Here is a 13,268-nt window from a genome sequence, read left to right as displayed (position 1 = left end):
AAATATTCATATTGGTGCAGTTAATGTGGAGTATAAGCCATGTTTAAAAAATAATGGAGTGTTTCACACTGGCAAAAAAATTATAAATAGTGACTTAATTTTACTTTCTTCCTCCCAAAATATTCAAGGATAGATTTTTCAATTTGGTTTGGCAAGTGGAACACTGCTGGAAAACAATTCACTTATACTATTGGACTGTAAATAATGACTTACAAATGCTTTCAAATAAATTTTTTTATCACCATTTAAAAATTCTATGACTGTGTTTCCATACCTTAAAATATCTGTACATATCCCAAGGTACACCTCACATTCCTTAATGTCAAAAGGATAGGTATGCTGATGTGGTTTTGTTTCTGAAAGTACACTACAAGTATGTTCATAATCTCATAATTCAGCATACTGTCAGGTGACAAAGATTGTAGGTTGCTCATTCTGGTCTGCCTATCCAAGTCTTCTGACTTGCAGAACAGAAGCACACAGTTTCCTGTAAAGGCAGTAGTAACCTTTACATATAAGCAGCCACATGGTGAGAGAATGGAATAACCTTTTCAAAATACTAGCAGTTCTTTTGGTGCAGTTAGTGGTGCAGTTCTAGTCTAGTGGCTGTAAAATGGCTGTTTCAGTTTGATGACAACTAGACAATAGCAATGACAAATAGCAGATATTTCTTCACATGCTGGGCAGCTCTTTCTTTAATTGGTTTCAGAATTTCATTTTTTTGTATTACTCTTGGGTTTTGAACCAATCTTATCTAATGCAGCTTCTGATACTTTTTTTCTCCTTCCTTGAAGCTTTCTCTGTAGTTTAAAAAGAAGCAAGTTAGAAATCTTATCTAAGCCAAGAATGCTGCAGCTTTCATGCCTTATAGGCCGTTTTATAAAAATGGGCTTATGGTCTCCCTTTCCATAGTTTTGCAAGTGATTTGGAAAAGGTCTCTGAGGAACTTTTGCTCTATAGGAAACTAAGACCTCTTAATCTAAGAAAAGGAATTTTGATGATGTAGGAGTTGTTCTGTGCTGAGAATGATTTTTTTATTTTTTTAATTTTTTATGAGAATTTTTTTTTAAAGTGAGAATGCTGAAAATTATTAAAAACTCAAGAATAAAGTGAGCTTTCTGTTAAACTCTCATTAAAATTAAATTGGAGGGATCCAAGGAAAACTTCTAATTGCAGTTTAACTTTCCTGAAGGAAAATAGTGGGTTTTTTAACAAGTCATAATAAATTTTATCATTCAGTGCAATACCTTAAGGTGTCTTTCATCTGAATTTAGAAGTAACTTTCAGATTTGGTGTTTACATCAGTCTGTTACATGCATTCTTGCATGACCTTATTTTTCACAAAAGCTGGGCACCTGAAAAACAAGTTGCTGTTTAAATATGCATTTGGAAACCTAACCTTAGATGTGTGTTACTGTAGATATTTCCCCCCAAGCTAGTCATGAGTTTAGCTCTGGTGCTGTTGCCTAGCCTGTTGGGCTGACACTTCTCTCCATCAGTCTAGCTTTCTGGTTTTGTCACAAGTGGACTTCAAACTCTGATGTTATATGAAAGTATGTGAGTGATTGAAACAACTGAAACAGTCAATCTCTCATTCAATATGGGGCTGATGTCTTATGTGTTGCATCGCTTTCCTCGTCTCCTTACAAGCCTTTGCATTTTCTCAGGGGAGTCCATGCAAAAGCTGTGCTTGTCATTGTAAGGAGCTCCATTATGATTAGTATTTTTTGGTATATTACTTTGTTAGTTTAATTGTCTAGGTGACTTCTTCTGGGGCTGGAGGAGCACTGGTGACATAATAAGGATGCTAGTGAATGCATGCTTGGAAGTCAGGACCATAGCAGTACCAGCTTGGTTCAACTGAAATTGTTGCAGATATACAGCCTGAGTGGTACATGGTGATACTGTGGAAACCATGAGAAATCATCACAGGGTACCCAGACCTTTCCCTTCCTTCAAGACAGTACCAACTACATTTAAAACAGGTGTCTAATCTGTCAAAAAATCTCCAGTATTACCTATCAGATCTTTCAAGGTAGTCTGTTCCACTCCTAGGCTTTTTGTAGCTGTATGGCAGTGCCCTCAAGTGGACACAGAAATAGGATTTTGAAGACTTGAATTTCTTAGGTAACATGGCTGTTGTTATGAGAAGCTTAACCTAGCTACCGTTCAGTACTAGCTCTATGTATAAAATTTGAACTTGTGAGATCAACGGTAAGAAAGCATAGATAACTTGAAGATCACGATAACCCACTTCAACACTGAGCTTAGTGTTTCTACAGCACATCCTTCTGCAAACTTTGTGATTGATTACATGCTAATATACTAAGGGACCGAATAATTGCCTGTAGTGTTTCACTTACAATTTGCCTATGGAGAACTGATGAACAAATTATGCCATCTGTTTTAGTTCATGTGAATTATTTTAACCACAGATTGTGTGTTGTCCACCCAACAGTCTTTTTTGAAATGTTGTTCTAAGCAAATAGTTCCTATTATCGTTCTTCATTATATGCTTAAGTTATATTTGCACAGCAATTCTGAGTTGCTGAATTAAAATGCAGTACAGCTGACCTTTTGCTGAGGTGGAAAAAAGTGGATGAGTAGAGAAAAGAAAGGTCTCAAAGTAGAGCATTACAACTGTTCTGAGGTTCTTGTTTCATAGGTGTTTCTCATCATAGTAATTTGCTCTGTGCTTTTCTGCCTTTGATCTTGTGTGTTCACTCTATGCTTTTTATACTTAGCCTTATCTGTTTGACCTATTTTCCTCCTTTATTTATTTATTTATTTTTGTTAGTATTCTTTCTGGACTTCTTTCAACTAAAGTTGCTGATGTTTGACCGAATTCCTCTTCTATGTTACTCTTTCAGAAAATAAGTAACACTTCCACTGACCTCCTTTTCCCCTTATATGAGATTTCATTTCTCTTGGATCTCAGCTACTGGTTACATGAGCGATGCAGGTTGCCTTACTTTTCCTCCAGAAATCATGACCACCATGTTAAGGGATTCCTGGCATTCAGTTATGTATGTACTGTCAAAAGCAAATGTAGAATTTTCCCTCTAATTGTGTTTTTTGCTTTTTTAATCAACTATTTGTCCAAACACGCTGCAGTATTTTGTCGTGCAGCATACATTGTGTGGCAGTGTTATCCCAAAATGCAATGTCTGGTATGTGTTAGTCACATTACAACCATTACTGTATCAAAGTTGCCAAGGTAAAAGCAGAGCTCTGATTCTGGACTCTACAGTGTCTTTTTGCCTGTGCCCTTCACTGTGATACAGCTATTTTCTTCTAACGTGTACAGCTGTATATGGTTTGCAGATGTTTCCTTCTTGCACTTCTTCAAAAAAAAACAAAAAACAACATAAAATCTTGCCCATTTTTATGAATTTGTAACTTCAGTTGACCTTACAAAAGATTTTTCTTTCTAAAAGCTACTGTTGTTGGCACATAAAATCTCAATTACAAAGACATAAGGAGCAATGGGGAAATCTGGCAATGTACAAATATGCCTTTCTATTTTATATGCTTTCAGTCTGTACAAAATAATGAGAAATTAGTGAGGCCATTTAACTTTGTGAAAGGAGGGCCTGTTACCAGTTTCTGCAAAACACACAATGTGACATCAGTTATGTCAGGGACCAAATGTTTGTTCTTTCTGCTGCTGGTCTGGGATCAATGATTTGGTATAGTCCCATAGTTCTTAGTACATGAACACCATCTACTATACAATAGAAAGTTTACTCTGCTTTCACAATTAGTTTCTGGAAGTACACAAGAGATCCCTCAGTGCTTCTGGGACAAGGAGAAAACACAGCAGTTGACAACAGAGGTTAAATAGTTCTAATAGGCAGTAGAGGAGTAAGATAGACTTAAGACTCTCAGAATGAACCTCTAAATTTGGAAATTCATGGAGGGAAAAAAGCCCCAGTTTTTCCTAGAGGGCTTTCAAGTTATCTGTGAGATGCAGAACTTAAAATTACAGAGGTTACAAATGGAAAACAATGTGTTTTGCTGGAGGAACACAGTATGCTGTGTTTCCAAGGACTTCTAAACTTTGAATCCATTAATAAATTTGCAGTTTTATTTGCATTGTTGTAAGCAAGTTTCCATCTGAAAAATCAGAAATTATTTTCAAAACAAAGTATGTGCTTGTAACAGAAAATAAAATATGTAGCTATAGCTTGTGCTGTTGTTGTGGCTGTTACTATGACTCTGGATATCACAGTTGTAGTCTGTTTTGCCTCAGGAAACAGGTTAATACACTAGGAGTAGCACTTTAAATAGGAGAGGGCAGGACTCTTCTAACCTGTCAAATCTCCTGGGTAATTAAACTTATATTCTGAGTATCTGTAAACTTTGGTGGAGGTAGTACTTGCTGAAGTTCTACCTTTTTATTTGGTTTCCTTTTCTGAAAGCTAAAGGGGAAGTATAGGTGATCTGACACTTCTTGAAGTAAATCAAAGCATTACAGTATAAGCATATATAGTTTTTACTATAAATAATACTGATAAATTACTTTTCAAATTCAGGCTGCAAATTCAAAATAGGTGGTACTCCTATTACTTTTTTTTTTTTTTTTTTTTTTAGTTCAAATACTGTGCTGTATTCCTGGAACTAGGGGTCACTGTAGAAATCAAACACTATCAGGATCTTAGCCTTGTACTCTGCTTGGTTACTGGGAGCCTAAAAGATCTGGCAGGGCACTGAAACTAATGTGTGTTATTAAGCTAAATAAAGGTGGTATGAACAGCTGAAATGACTTAGATTAGATGAACAGTCTGAATGGCAATTTTGTGATGCTTTTTGCTAGCTGCTTTCTCTACAGCCTTTGTGCTCTCCTGATATTATTAGGAAGACCATAAGAAGGAGGACGAGACTTTTTCCATTTTACTTTATATATTAACTTAATGACTTTAGATACTACTTGTGCTGTACATCTCCCTCTTATTTTTGAGGCTAATTAAAAAAAAAAACAAAACAACCCCAAAACAAACAAAAAAAAAAACAACCAAACAACCAAATAAGCACAACAAAAAGCCAAACACAAACCAAAACCCTAATTATATTTGTAAGCTAAATGGGGTTTGAAACTAGACAAAGTGAGCAGGGTTGTCTTAGGAATAATAATTTGCCAAGGTAACAGACCTAGCCATTTTTTTCTTTCTTCACTTTCCCCACATTCTCCATTAAAATTCATGCAATTTGTTTTTTTCTGCCAGGTAAGCAGAAGAGATTTTATTATTATTATTATTATTTTTATTATTATTATATTTATTTATTTAACAGTATGAATTGGTGGTATCTGTGATGCAGTAGAAAGTTTGCTCTGCTTTCACAGTTGGTGTCTGGAAACACATAAGAGGTCCTTCAGTGCTTCTGGGAAGAGCAACAGTCATAACAGTTGACAGTAGAGGTCAAATAGGCTAGCAGGCATTACAAGATACATTAAAAACTCTGAATTGAAGTTCTGAATTTGGAAAACTTATGGACGAAAAAAGTTCAGATTTTAATCTTTCAGAATTTCTAATTCTTATTCAGTGAATTGTAATATGTAAATATTTACTTAATTCTCAGGTTATATTGGTTTAAAAATACATACTAACTTACTGCTTGGATGTTTCTTAGATGGCTATATGAATTCTGCCACGAAGAAGTTAATCCATTCCACAGACCAGTGTTTAGTATATTTTTTTTAAATTAAAAACCCAAACCAACATTAAATTATATAAGGTTTTTGGAGAGGCGATTGAGTTGTGATGACTGTTGAGAAAGCTGTAGAGTATTTCATGTATTGCCTTTTTTCTTACTCTGTGCGCTATACGAAATGATGCTTCATTTCACTTGATCATGTCTGTTATTGACGCTCTGCCTGGCAGTGCTTGCAGGTTCTTTAATCTCCACTCTGCATTGTCTGACCACCACAGTTAAGTCATAAAAATTATAGTCAGCATTGTTTTAAAGCATAAAGAAAAGTTCTGAAAATATGCTAAAATGTAATAAAAACATTTTAGGTCACTGTTTCCACCTTACACCAACAATTCAGCTGCCTCCTGAGCTTTCTATCTGTAACTGAAAATCTGGAGAATAAAAATCCTTGGTACCAATGTAGCATTAAAAAACACATATTGATTGTGGCACCAGATGCACAGGGGATACTTTCATCTAGCGTGCATGTCGGTTCTTACAAATTTCTTGCAAGTTTCTGACTTCATGAGGAATGGTTCCCAGTTCAATGAACTGAATAGGCAAAGAATGTTCTTTTCCCTTCATTTTGTTCCTTTTTGACATATGTATGGCTTTGTTTAGTTAAGGTTCAACTTGGCAGTTTGCTTCAGCTAACAATCAGTAAAACAAGTCTTCTCTTGTCATAACCATTCTGTGATGCTGAAAATAGTGCAATGCAAAAGACCTCTGAGGTTCCTTCTCCAGTTCCTGTTCCCAGGGTCACCCAGAAGTATGCTGATTCTTTTAACTTGATTTCTTGTGGAAACAACATGTATGTTTGCAATTTGTATGTGTGTTGGAGGATGTTTAGTGTGTCCTGAGCCCCTTCCTTTGCACATATTCTTATAAATAGTCCTACTAACAAATTCTACTGGAGAGAGAAGGGGAAAGCTATTGTCAGTTCTGGGACCTGAATTTGTCAAATAAATTTGACCCTAGTCCAGAGTTACCAGCAAGTTTCATGGAAAAATAGACAAGGCGAGATGATCTGATTGGGAAAACTGGTGCTGATGTATGTATCATATTAGGTGGCAGAGAATCCAGACAGGAGGGACACTACAAATGTGTCATCTGTGAGAGAAATTTGTTCAGTGACTAAAAAGGTGTGAGCGCATCTTGATCATCACAAGCAAGTAAGACAGTTAGCTTTACTAATGTCTTTTGAGCTTGAAGCTACTCTCCTGCAGCTCCAAGAATGTCATGAATAGTGTTGGGGCACTTGGGATGGGGATCGCAAGGGGACAAGTACTTAATAATTTTTTGTTAATGGATATGTGTTAGTGGATTTCTTCCTACTGTAAAGCATTTTTCGATTTAGAAGTTTTTTCCATTCCATCATCAGTGTTTAACGAAGATTTCCAGTTTCACACTTGTGGATGGGAACCTATCTTGAGAGTTGATTTCCTCTCGTGACTGAGAGACATAACAAAGTATGTTTTTTCCAAAATGTATTCAGTGGAGTATATGTATTTATGTTCATTGTGACTGTTGGGAAAATGCAGGAAAACACAGGTGTGCAGTTCTATGACCTTCATACTTGACTGCCCTGGGGCGCCTGGCCAACGCTCTTAGCCTGGACAACAGTGAGATCATGAGAAACTGCACGGCCCCACAAATAAACAATTACTGGCATAAAGCCAGTTGGCTTTCTAAGGGTATAAAAGCAGGACCCTCTTGTAGCTGAATCCGAAGCCTTACCTATCGGTGTATGCACCACATGGGAATTTTCCCAATTACCTGAGACTCCCGGCATCATCAGCTTCCCAGCTTGAAGTCTGGGCCTGGATGATGTTTCAGTGGTAGCTGGTAATATATTTCTTCTTAATCTCTGTTCTCTCTATGCAGCAATGATTTGATGCATTCCTAATTTTCATCTGTACTTCACTTGTATGGATATATGTATCTCTAATTTGCTTTATTGCATTTATTCACTATATATAGAGATATATACCTGATTCATGTTAGTGTGCTTATTTGCTTTAGTGTGCATATTCACTTCAGTGTGCTTGTTTAATTAACTGTCCATATTATACAGCTCAATGTAGTCGTTTTGTGGCTTACCCTGCTTGTCAGCAGAACAACACTGGAGCTGAAATCTGCTAGTGTATGACTGTACCCCAAGTGTAGTTGTATTAAAAGATGCTGCTTTGAAGTCATAATAGAGGAGTGACAAGGGCTACAAAGGAATTTAACTTTTAAATAGAATGCAGTCTTGTGTTGTAAACTTCCAGTTACATCTCAATTTTTTTAATCTGCTGCTCAGTTAATATCCTTAATGTGAATTTAGCATAAGATTCTGAGGGTTTTGTGCCTTTGTGCAAGAAGAGAACTGTTTAAGGATTAGAAAATGGCTATCTCTAATAAATAGGTTGTCTGAAATGTAGGGAAGTGTAAGAACCAATTATCTGGGTTAGTTCCAAAATTTATGTATTCCATTTTGGTGCAATCACTTACCCCCCCCCCCCCCCCCCCCCCCCCCCCAAAAAAAAAGTGTTTCCTGAGAATCCAGTGGTGTGTTTCAGGCTCTTAAGGATGAAAAATGTGCACATGTGCACCAAACAGTCTATTTTATTCATATGTTAATGGTCTTAAACAGGCATAATTTCTTCTTGTATTCTTTAACTTCTGGTATTCTTCCTGTGCGCACTGGAAAATTTGAAGTGCGTTTTGGTTTATTTTTTGTTTGGTTTTGCCTCCTCATATTTAAAGTGATAGATTATGCCAATCGAAGAGATAGCAATACATTTTCTTTCAAATGATGTTTCTCTTTCTGAATGTACTCACCACTGTAGAAGTGCCAGCAGTACACCTGGGAGATATCTGTCTTCAAAGCTAGGAAAACAAAATATGTATTGTAACTGTCATCCAGGACAAGGCAGGAGTTGTAGTGAGAAGCTATATGGCTCATATTTGGAATGTGATTTCTAAATAGTATGCTTTATCAGTGCTTTTGAAAAATGATTTATCTTAGAAAATTAATTAAAGATGCCGAGAAATGCATTCTTTAAACAGATACTGTCCTTTTGATAATGGACAGAAGGCAGAACTAATTTTTGGTTTGATATATTAATGCATGAGGCCTGTAGGTACCTAGATAATAGCGTTTGCCATGGATACTGGCTTTCATTGAAGTTGGTGAGAATTCTAGAATTTGCTTGAAATTGAGCTGAAAGGCCATTCAAGTGTCAGTATCTGTTCCTGTAGGCTGGGCATAAGCAAGTAAGGTTGTATTAAAACAGGTAGTTGCATATCTGCAAAATGAATGCCTTATGTTGTCAGTAACAGGTGAATTTCTGCTATATAAGGAAAATGCAGTTAAAAATTCCAGAACAAAAAAATAGGAGCTAGGTAGGTAGCTCACATTTGCTGTCAGTTCAGTTACCAAAACTTTGCTGTGTGGTGAGCAGGGCAGTGCTGAAGTAGACTTCTGGCTAGGCAGAGGAATCAAAAAGACACCATGTAAGAAGCATACAATTGAATAGTTCTAGTGTGAGAAACTAAACTGTAAAATGCAGATTTTTTTGGTTAAAGGTTGCAGCACATATTAACTAGGTGTGATTCTTGTAAGTCTGCATTTAGGGCAAGGAGATGTTTTGAGCTGGGAGCTGGAATTCAAGGCTGTAGGCTGGGGAGCTGAACATGTCATGCTAGTTTTTGCAGTGAATAAGACTCATGGCCAAAATGTTGACTCTTCAAGAGCATTGGGGAAAAGTACTCTTTAGATTCTACTGGACTTCAATGTTTCCCTTTTTTTGTCATCAGGTAGGGTGTGTGGCATCTAAGAAGCTAAAGAGGAGATCTATAGCCCCATCTTTGACTTAATACCTACAGTATTTTTGAAACTAAATGTTCTCCACTACACCCCCCACATCAGCCTTACTTTGTTGTAAACCTTCCCTTTGTCCGATATATGGAGAGACCCAATGCTTTTGTTAATAATAGCTTCCTGCTATTTTAATAAATAAATAAGTAAATAGTTGTAGCTTAGCTTGGAAGTGGGTCAGTGACTAAGCTGTGACCTGTCTTAGCATTGTTAAACCTCAGTAGAACTGGGTAAGTAATTCTTGCTATGCATATTACTAAGCATGTGATAAGGCACCCTGTACCATTCCAGTAGCTGCAGAGAAGGTGAAAATACATAAAGTAATACTTGCTTTCAAAAAAAAAATTTGAAACATGGAATAGGAGACAGTTGCCACAGCAGAGATCTTGAAAAGATGTTTAACACAACCCCAGGTAAGCACAGTTGTTTCTCAAACTATTAGAAACTGAAATAATTCTATTTTAGATGTCTCTAGGACTGAAATAAACCACCATAGATAGGAAAAGAATTACCTTCTCTGTGTTTGAGTTTTTGTACTTGGTAATTACTGAACTTGGGATCTCACTGTCTGTTTTCCTATCCTTGGCAGTATTACAGGGGTGTATTTTCACATGAATGAAGGTTCTTGAATAAAGAACAAGGAACAAACAGGCTTTTCTTCCCTGTTTGGCATGAGTGTTTTCTTCAGCTAACTTCTTACTTAAAGAGGGTTCCCATGTTGCATTCATCTTTGGCTTTTGCTGAAAATGCATGATCGTATTTTAGGAATCTTTGGGAGTAGTAGAATATCTTATTCTACCAATAGTCTTGAGGGTGTGTGGGGAATAACAGTTGGGGGGGGTGGTGGTGGTGGTGGTAGTGTTTCTATTTTTTTATCCAGGTGCAAGTTTAAACAGTCATCTTCCAACCAGTGATTAAAATTACATTTAGTTTCCTAGAAGAGCTGTTTTAACAAAAGTTCTTGATGCCTGTGCTCATGTACCAATAGAGTTACAGGTATAGATTGATATGAATTAATATAGAATGTGTGAGTATAGGTAAGCTGGATAAACTACACTCAGTTTTAAAAGATACCAGAACTGAGTTGTTGCCTTTAAGGAGGAGTTTGATATGTAGAATAGTGCTAATACACATCCAAGTAAAGGAATTACTGATTAAGATACATGAATTGCATGAAGGCTACAAAGACTGTAGCTTGCTGCAGTAGAAATATACTGTTATGTAACATTAGAAGGGGCTTTTGAAAGGAAAAGTATTCTCAGAAAATTGAAAATCCAGATTTCTATTTGTTGGGGGTTAGGGAGTGTTGCTTGTGTTTGGGGTTTTTTGTCTCAGGTGCAATTAATAGTCTGCTTCTCTGAAGAGGAGTAAAATACTGGTTTGAAGCCTTTTCTTTGGATAGGTTTCATAGTGGTGTTAGGTATACCTTTCAGATTACTGGGGAATTAAATTTAGTGAATGAGGCCTAGGAATATTTCTTTCTAATCAATTTTTAGTTATGTATGAGATGCTATTTGTAGTGATTTAAGACAAATGAGATTTTTTTTTTCCTGTGTGGTTGAGAAATTAAAGAATAGCTTTACTGATGTGGCTTAAAACAGATGTGGAAGATAGGAGGGAGAGCTAATCCAAATAGGTATCAAATAATATCTGATTATGTTATTATTTTCTTACAGGTTTAGTCAAACCATGTAAACTATGAAATAGCTTACCTTGACAAGACTACTTGCAAACATTATGCTGATAGTAACTACCATTATGGAAAACTTCCAAAATGAGTTTATTTGTTATCTATGACTATTCAGAATGCAGTCCTCCAAACCATCACTCCTATTGCTTATCTTTTTGGCTTTTGTGGAATTAAAATATGGGCTATCCCAGGTGAGTGGAGATACAGGGTTTGGTACTTCATTATTAAAGTCCTCATGGAAGAGAGCATGTGGTTACACAGCACTCCACAGCATGTACGTCTCCTGCTCTACATAAATGTTTTATTGCATGATTGCCTGTGCCACAGTAGTGAAATACCAATGGCAAAGGGAAATTAGACTAAACTGATTTTCTACTGTGTAATACTGCTAGTTTCTAAGTACATTAAATGACCCATTAGTAACCAAGTTATTTGAGATGATTCTTGAAAAGCATCACTTGTAGCTGGATTTTTGCTTGGACTGAAGAATATTAGAAAAAGGAAATCTAAAGCTGTTCTGCAAGATGTAAGTTTATGATGGCATATTTATAACAGATTTTTCTTCTAATAGGTCTGGAAAACATTACCACCACCAGTGAATGGGTTGATCTTCACTCTCAGCTCCAGATGACTTGTCCTACTGTTTGTAAGGGTATGTGTAGTTCCATTGTGAAAGTGTTGTAAAAATCTTGAATGATTTTAAAATGTCCTCTTAGCCTATTGATTTATACACTTATAGTGACTGTCTCAAGTGATCTGTCACTTCATGGTTTATTCTTGATCTAGCATTGCTTTAGAGCCATGATAAGATGCAATGTCAAATATCTCATTGCTCCTTTAAGGAGATACAGTGTGTCAATACAGCCAAAGGCCTTGGACCTCTGAGACTTGCTACTGAAAATCTGGTTCACAAGCTTCATAGTTTTGCTCATCATTGTACTTTTCAAGATCATCTCATGCAGTCTGCTGAGGAGCAAGATTTCACTGTAAGTTCTTTCTGTAGACCTGCATACTGTTCTGGGGAAAATGAAATAGAGGGCTGTGTAGAATCAGTTATATGCTGGACATGTTCCTGGGGTGGTGCTGTCCTTTTAGTCTGCCTGAAAAATCCTTTTAGAAATATCCTAGATATGCCACTGATCTTGGAGACTTCCTGTCCTCTAAAAAGTTTGAATTTAGCAACAACCCAGTAATGAATTCCATGATTCATCAATTGTATGATGTATTGTATGACAAACAGTTACTTTTCTGAAGCAAGTACTTTGTTTATAACTTAAGCTTCTGTTGTTAGATGTCATCTGTTACTGAAAATGGAGATGTTACTGCTGGAAAGCCAAATGAGGAGAAAACATATAAAAAGGTAAAGAAGACTTATGATCTTCTCATTGCATGTTTTTGTCTTCATATTGTAATTAAAACCTGCCATAAGTGAAATATATTTCAGAACTGGCTAAATACAAGAACAAACAAGAAATGTTCCATGGAGTTTTTCTAAGTGCAATATTCCTTCTGTGAAATCATACAGCATTTCTACCCACTGCAAGGCTGACTGCTTAAAAGCTTGTTCAGTATAGCTGTAAAGTATACAGTCATGCTAGACTGATGGAAATTCTTTGCTCTTAGCAACAGATATACATCTGGGCATAAATACTGTTGTCGGAAATTTAGTATGGTAAGTGCCCAAACGCTTTGAATGTTTATGCAATGTGTGTGGACAACAGACCTACCCTACCACCTCTTCGGTGCATTGCCAAACATTACATGTTTTGTTTGCTTTGCTTTTTAAAAAAGAAATGTTGATTAAGATACATACTTAATATAGTAGCATACATCAAGGTTAGCAGCATAGGGCTATTTAGATGTTGTAAAAGTAGTTGATACCTGCTTTTCTGTCACTTGCTTTCTGAGACCAGCTTCACTTGGGTCCACCTAACACTGTTGATAATTAAGTGGACCTACAAATGCACATATTCCTGTACATATTTACACAACCAAATTGTTAGTTGCTGGATTTGATCATCTTAT

The 13,268-nt window shown here is 36.4% G+C and overlaps 1 protein-coding gene across 4 annotated transcripts in view; it reads left to right on the top strand.

The window, feature by feature from the left end:
• PIP5K1B (phosphatidylinositol-4-phosphate 5-kinase type 1 beta) overlaps positions 1–13,268 on the top strand; it is a 105,143-nt gene that overhangs the window by 23,581 nt on the left and 68,294 nt on the right. Inside the window, exons 1-3 of one of the 4 annotated variants that reach the window (XM_031054401.1) lie at positions 11,297–11,434; positions 11,815–12,229; positions 12,535–12,603. In XM_031054401.1, coding sequence (XP_030910261.1) covers positions 12,053–12,229; positions 12,535–12,603 — 246 coding nt within the window. In that variant the 5' untranslated portion in view covers positions 11,297–11,434; positions 11,815–12,052. Of the gene's footprint in view, positions 1–11,296; positions 11,435–11,717; positions 12,230–12,534; positions 12,604–13,268 lie in introns of those variants that run through there. The other 3 variants (XM_031054403.1, XM_031054402.1, XM_005154967.3) reach the window with 3 other exon arrangements.

Source organism: Melopsittacus undulatus, chromosome Z, assembly GCF_012275295.1.
Source record: "Melopsittacus undulatus isolate bMelUnd1 chromosome Z, bMelUnd1.mat.Z, whole genome shotgun sequence".
In the NCBI taxonomy this organism is placed as follows: domain Eukaryota; kingdom Metazoa; phylum Chordata; class Aves; order Psittaciformes; family Psittaculidae; genus Melopsittacus; species Melopsittacus undulatus.
Note: the sequence above shows the minus strand (reverse complement) of the source record. Positions and strands in the feature narration are given on the sequence as shown.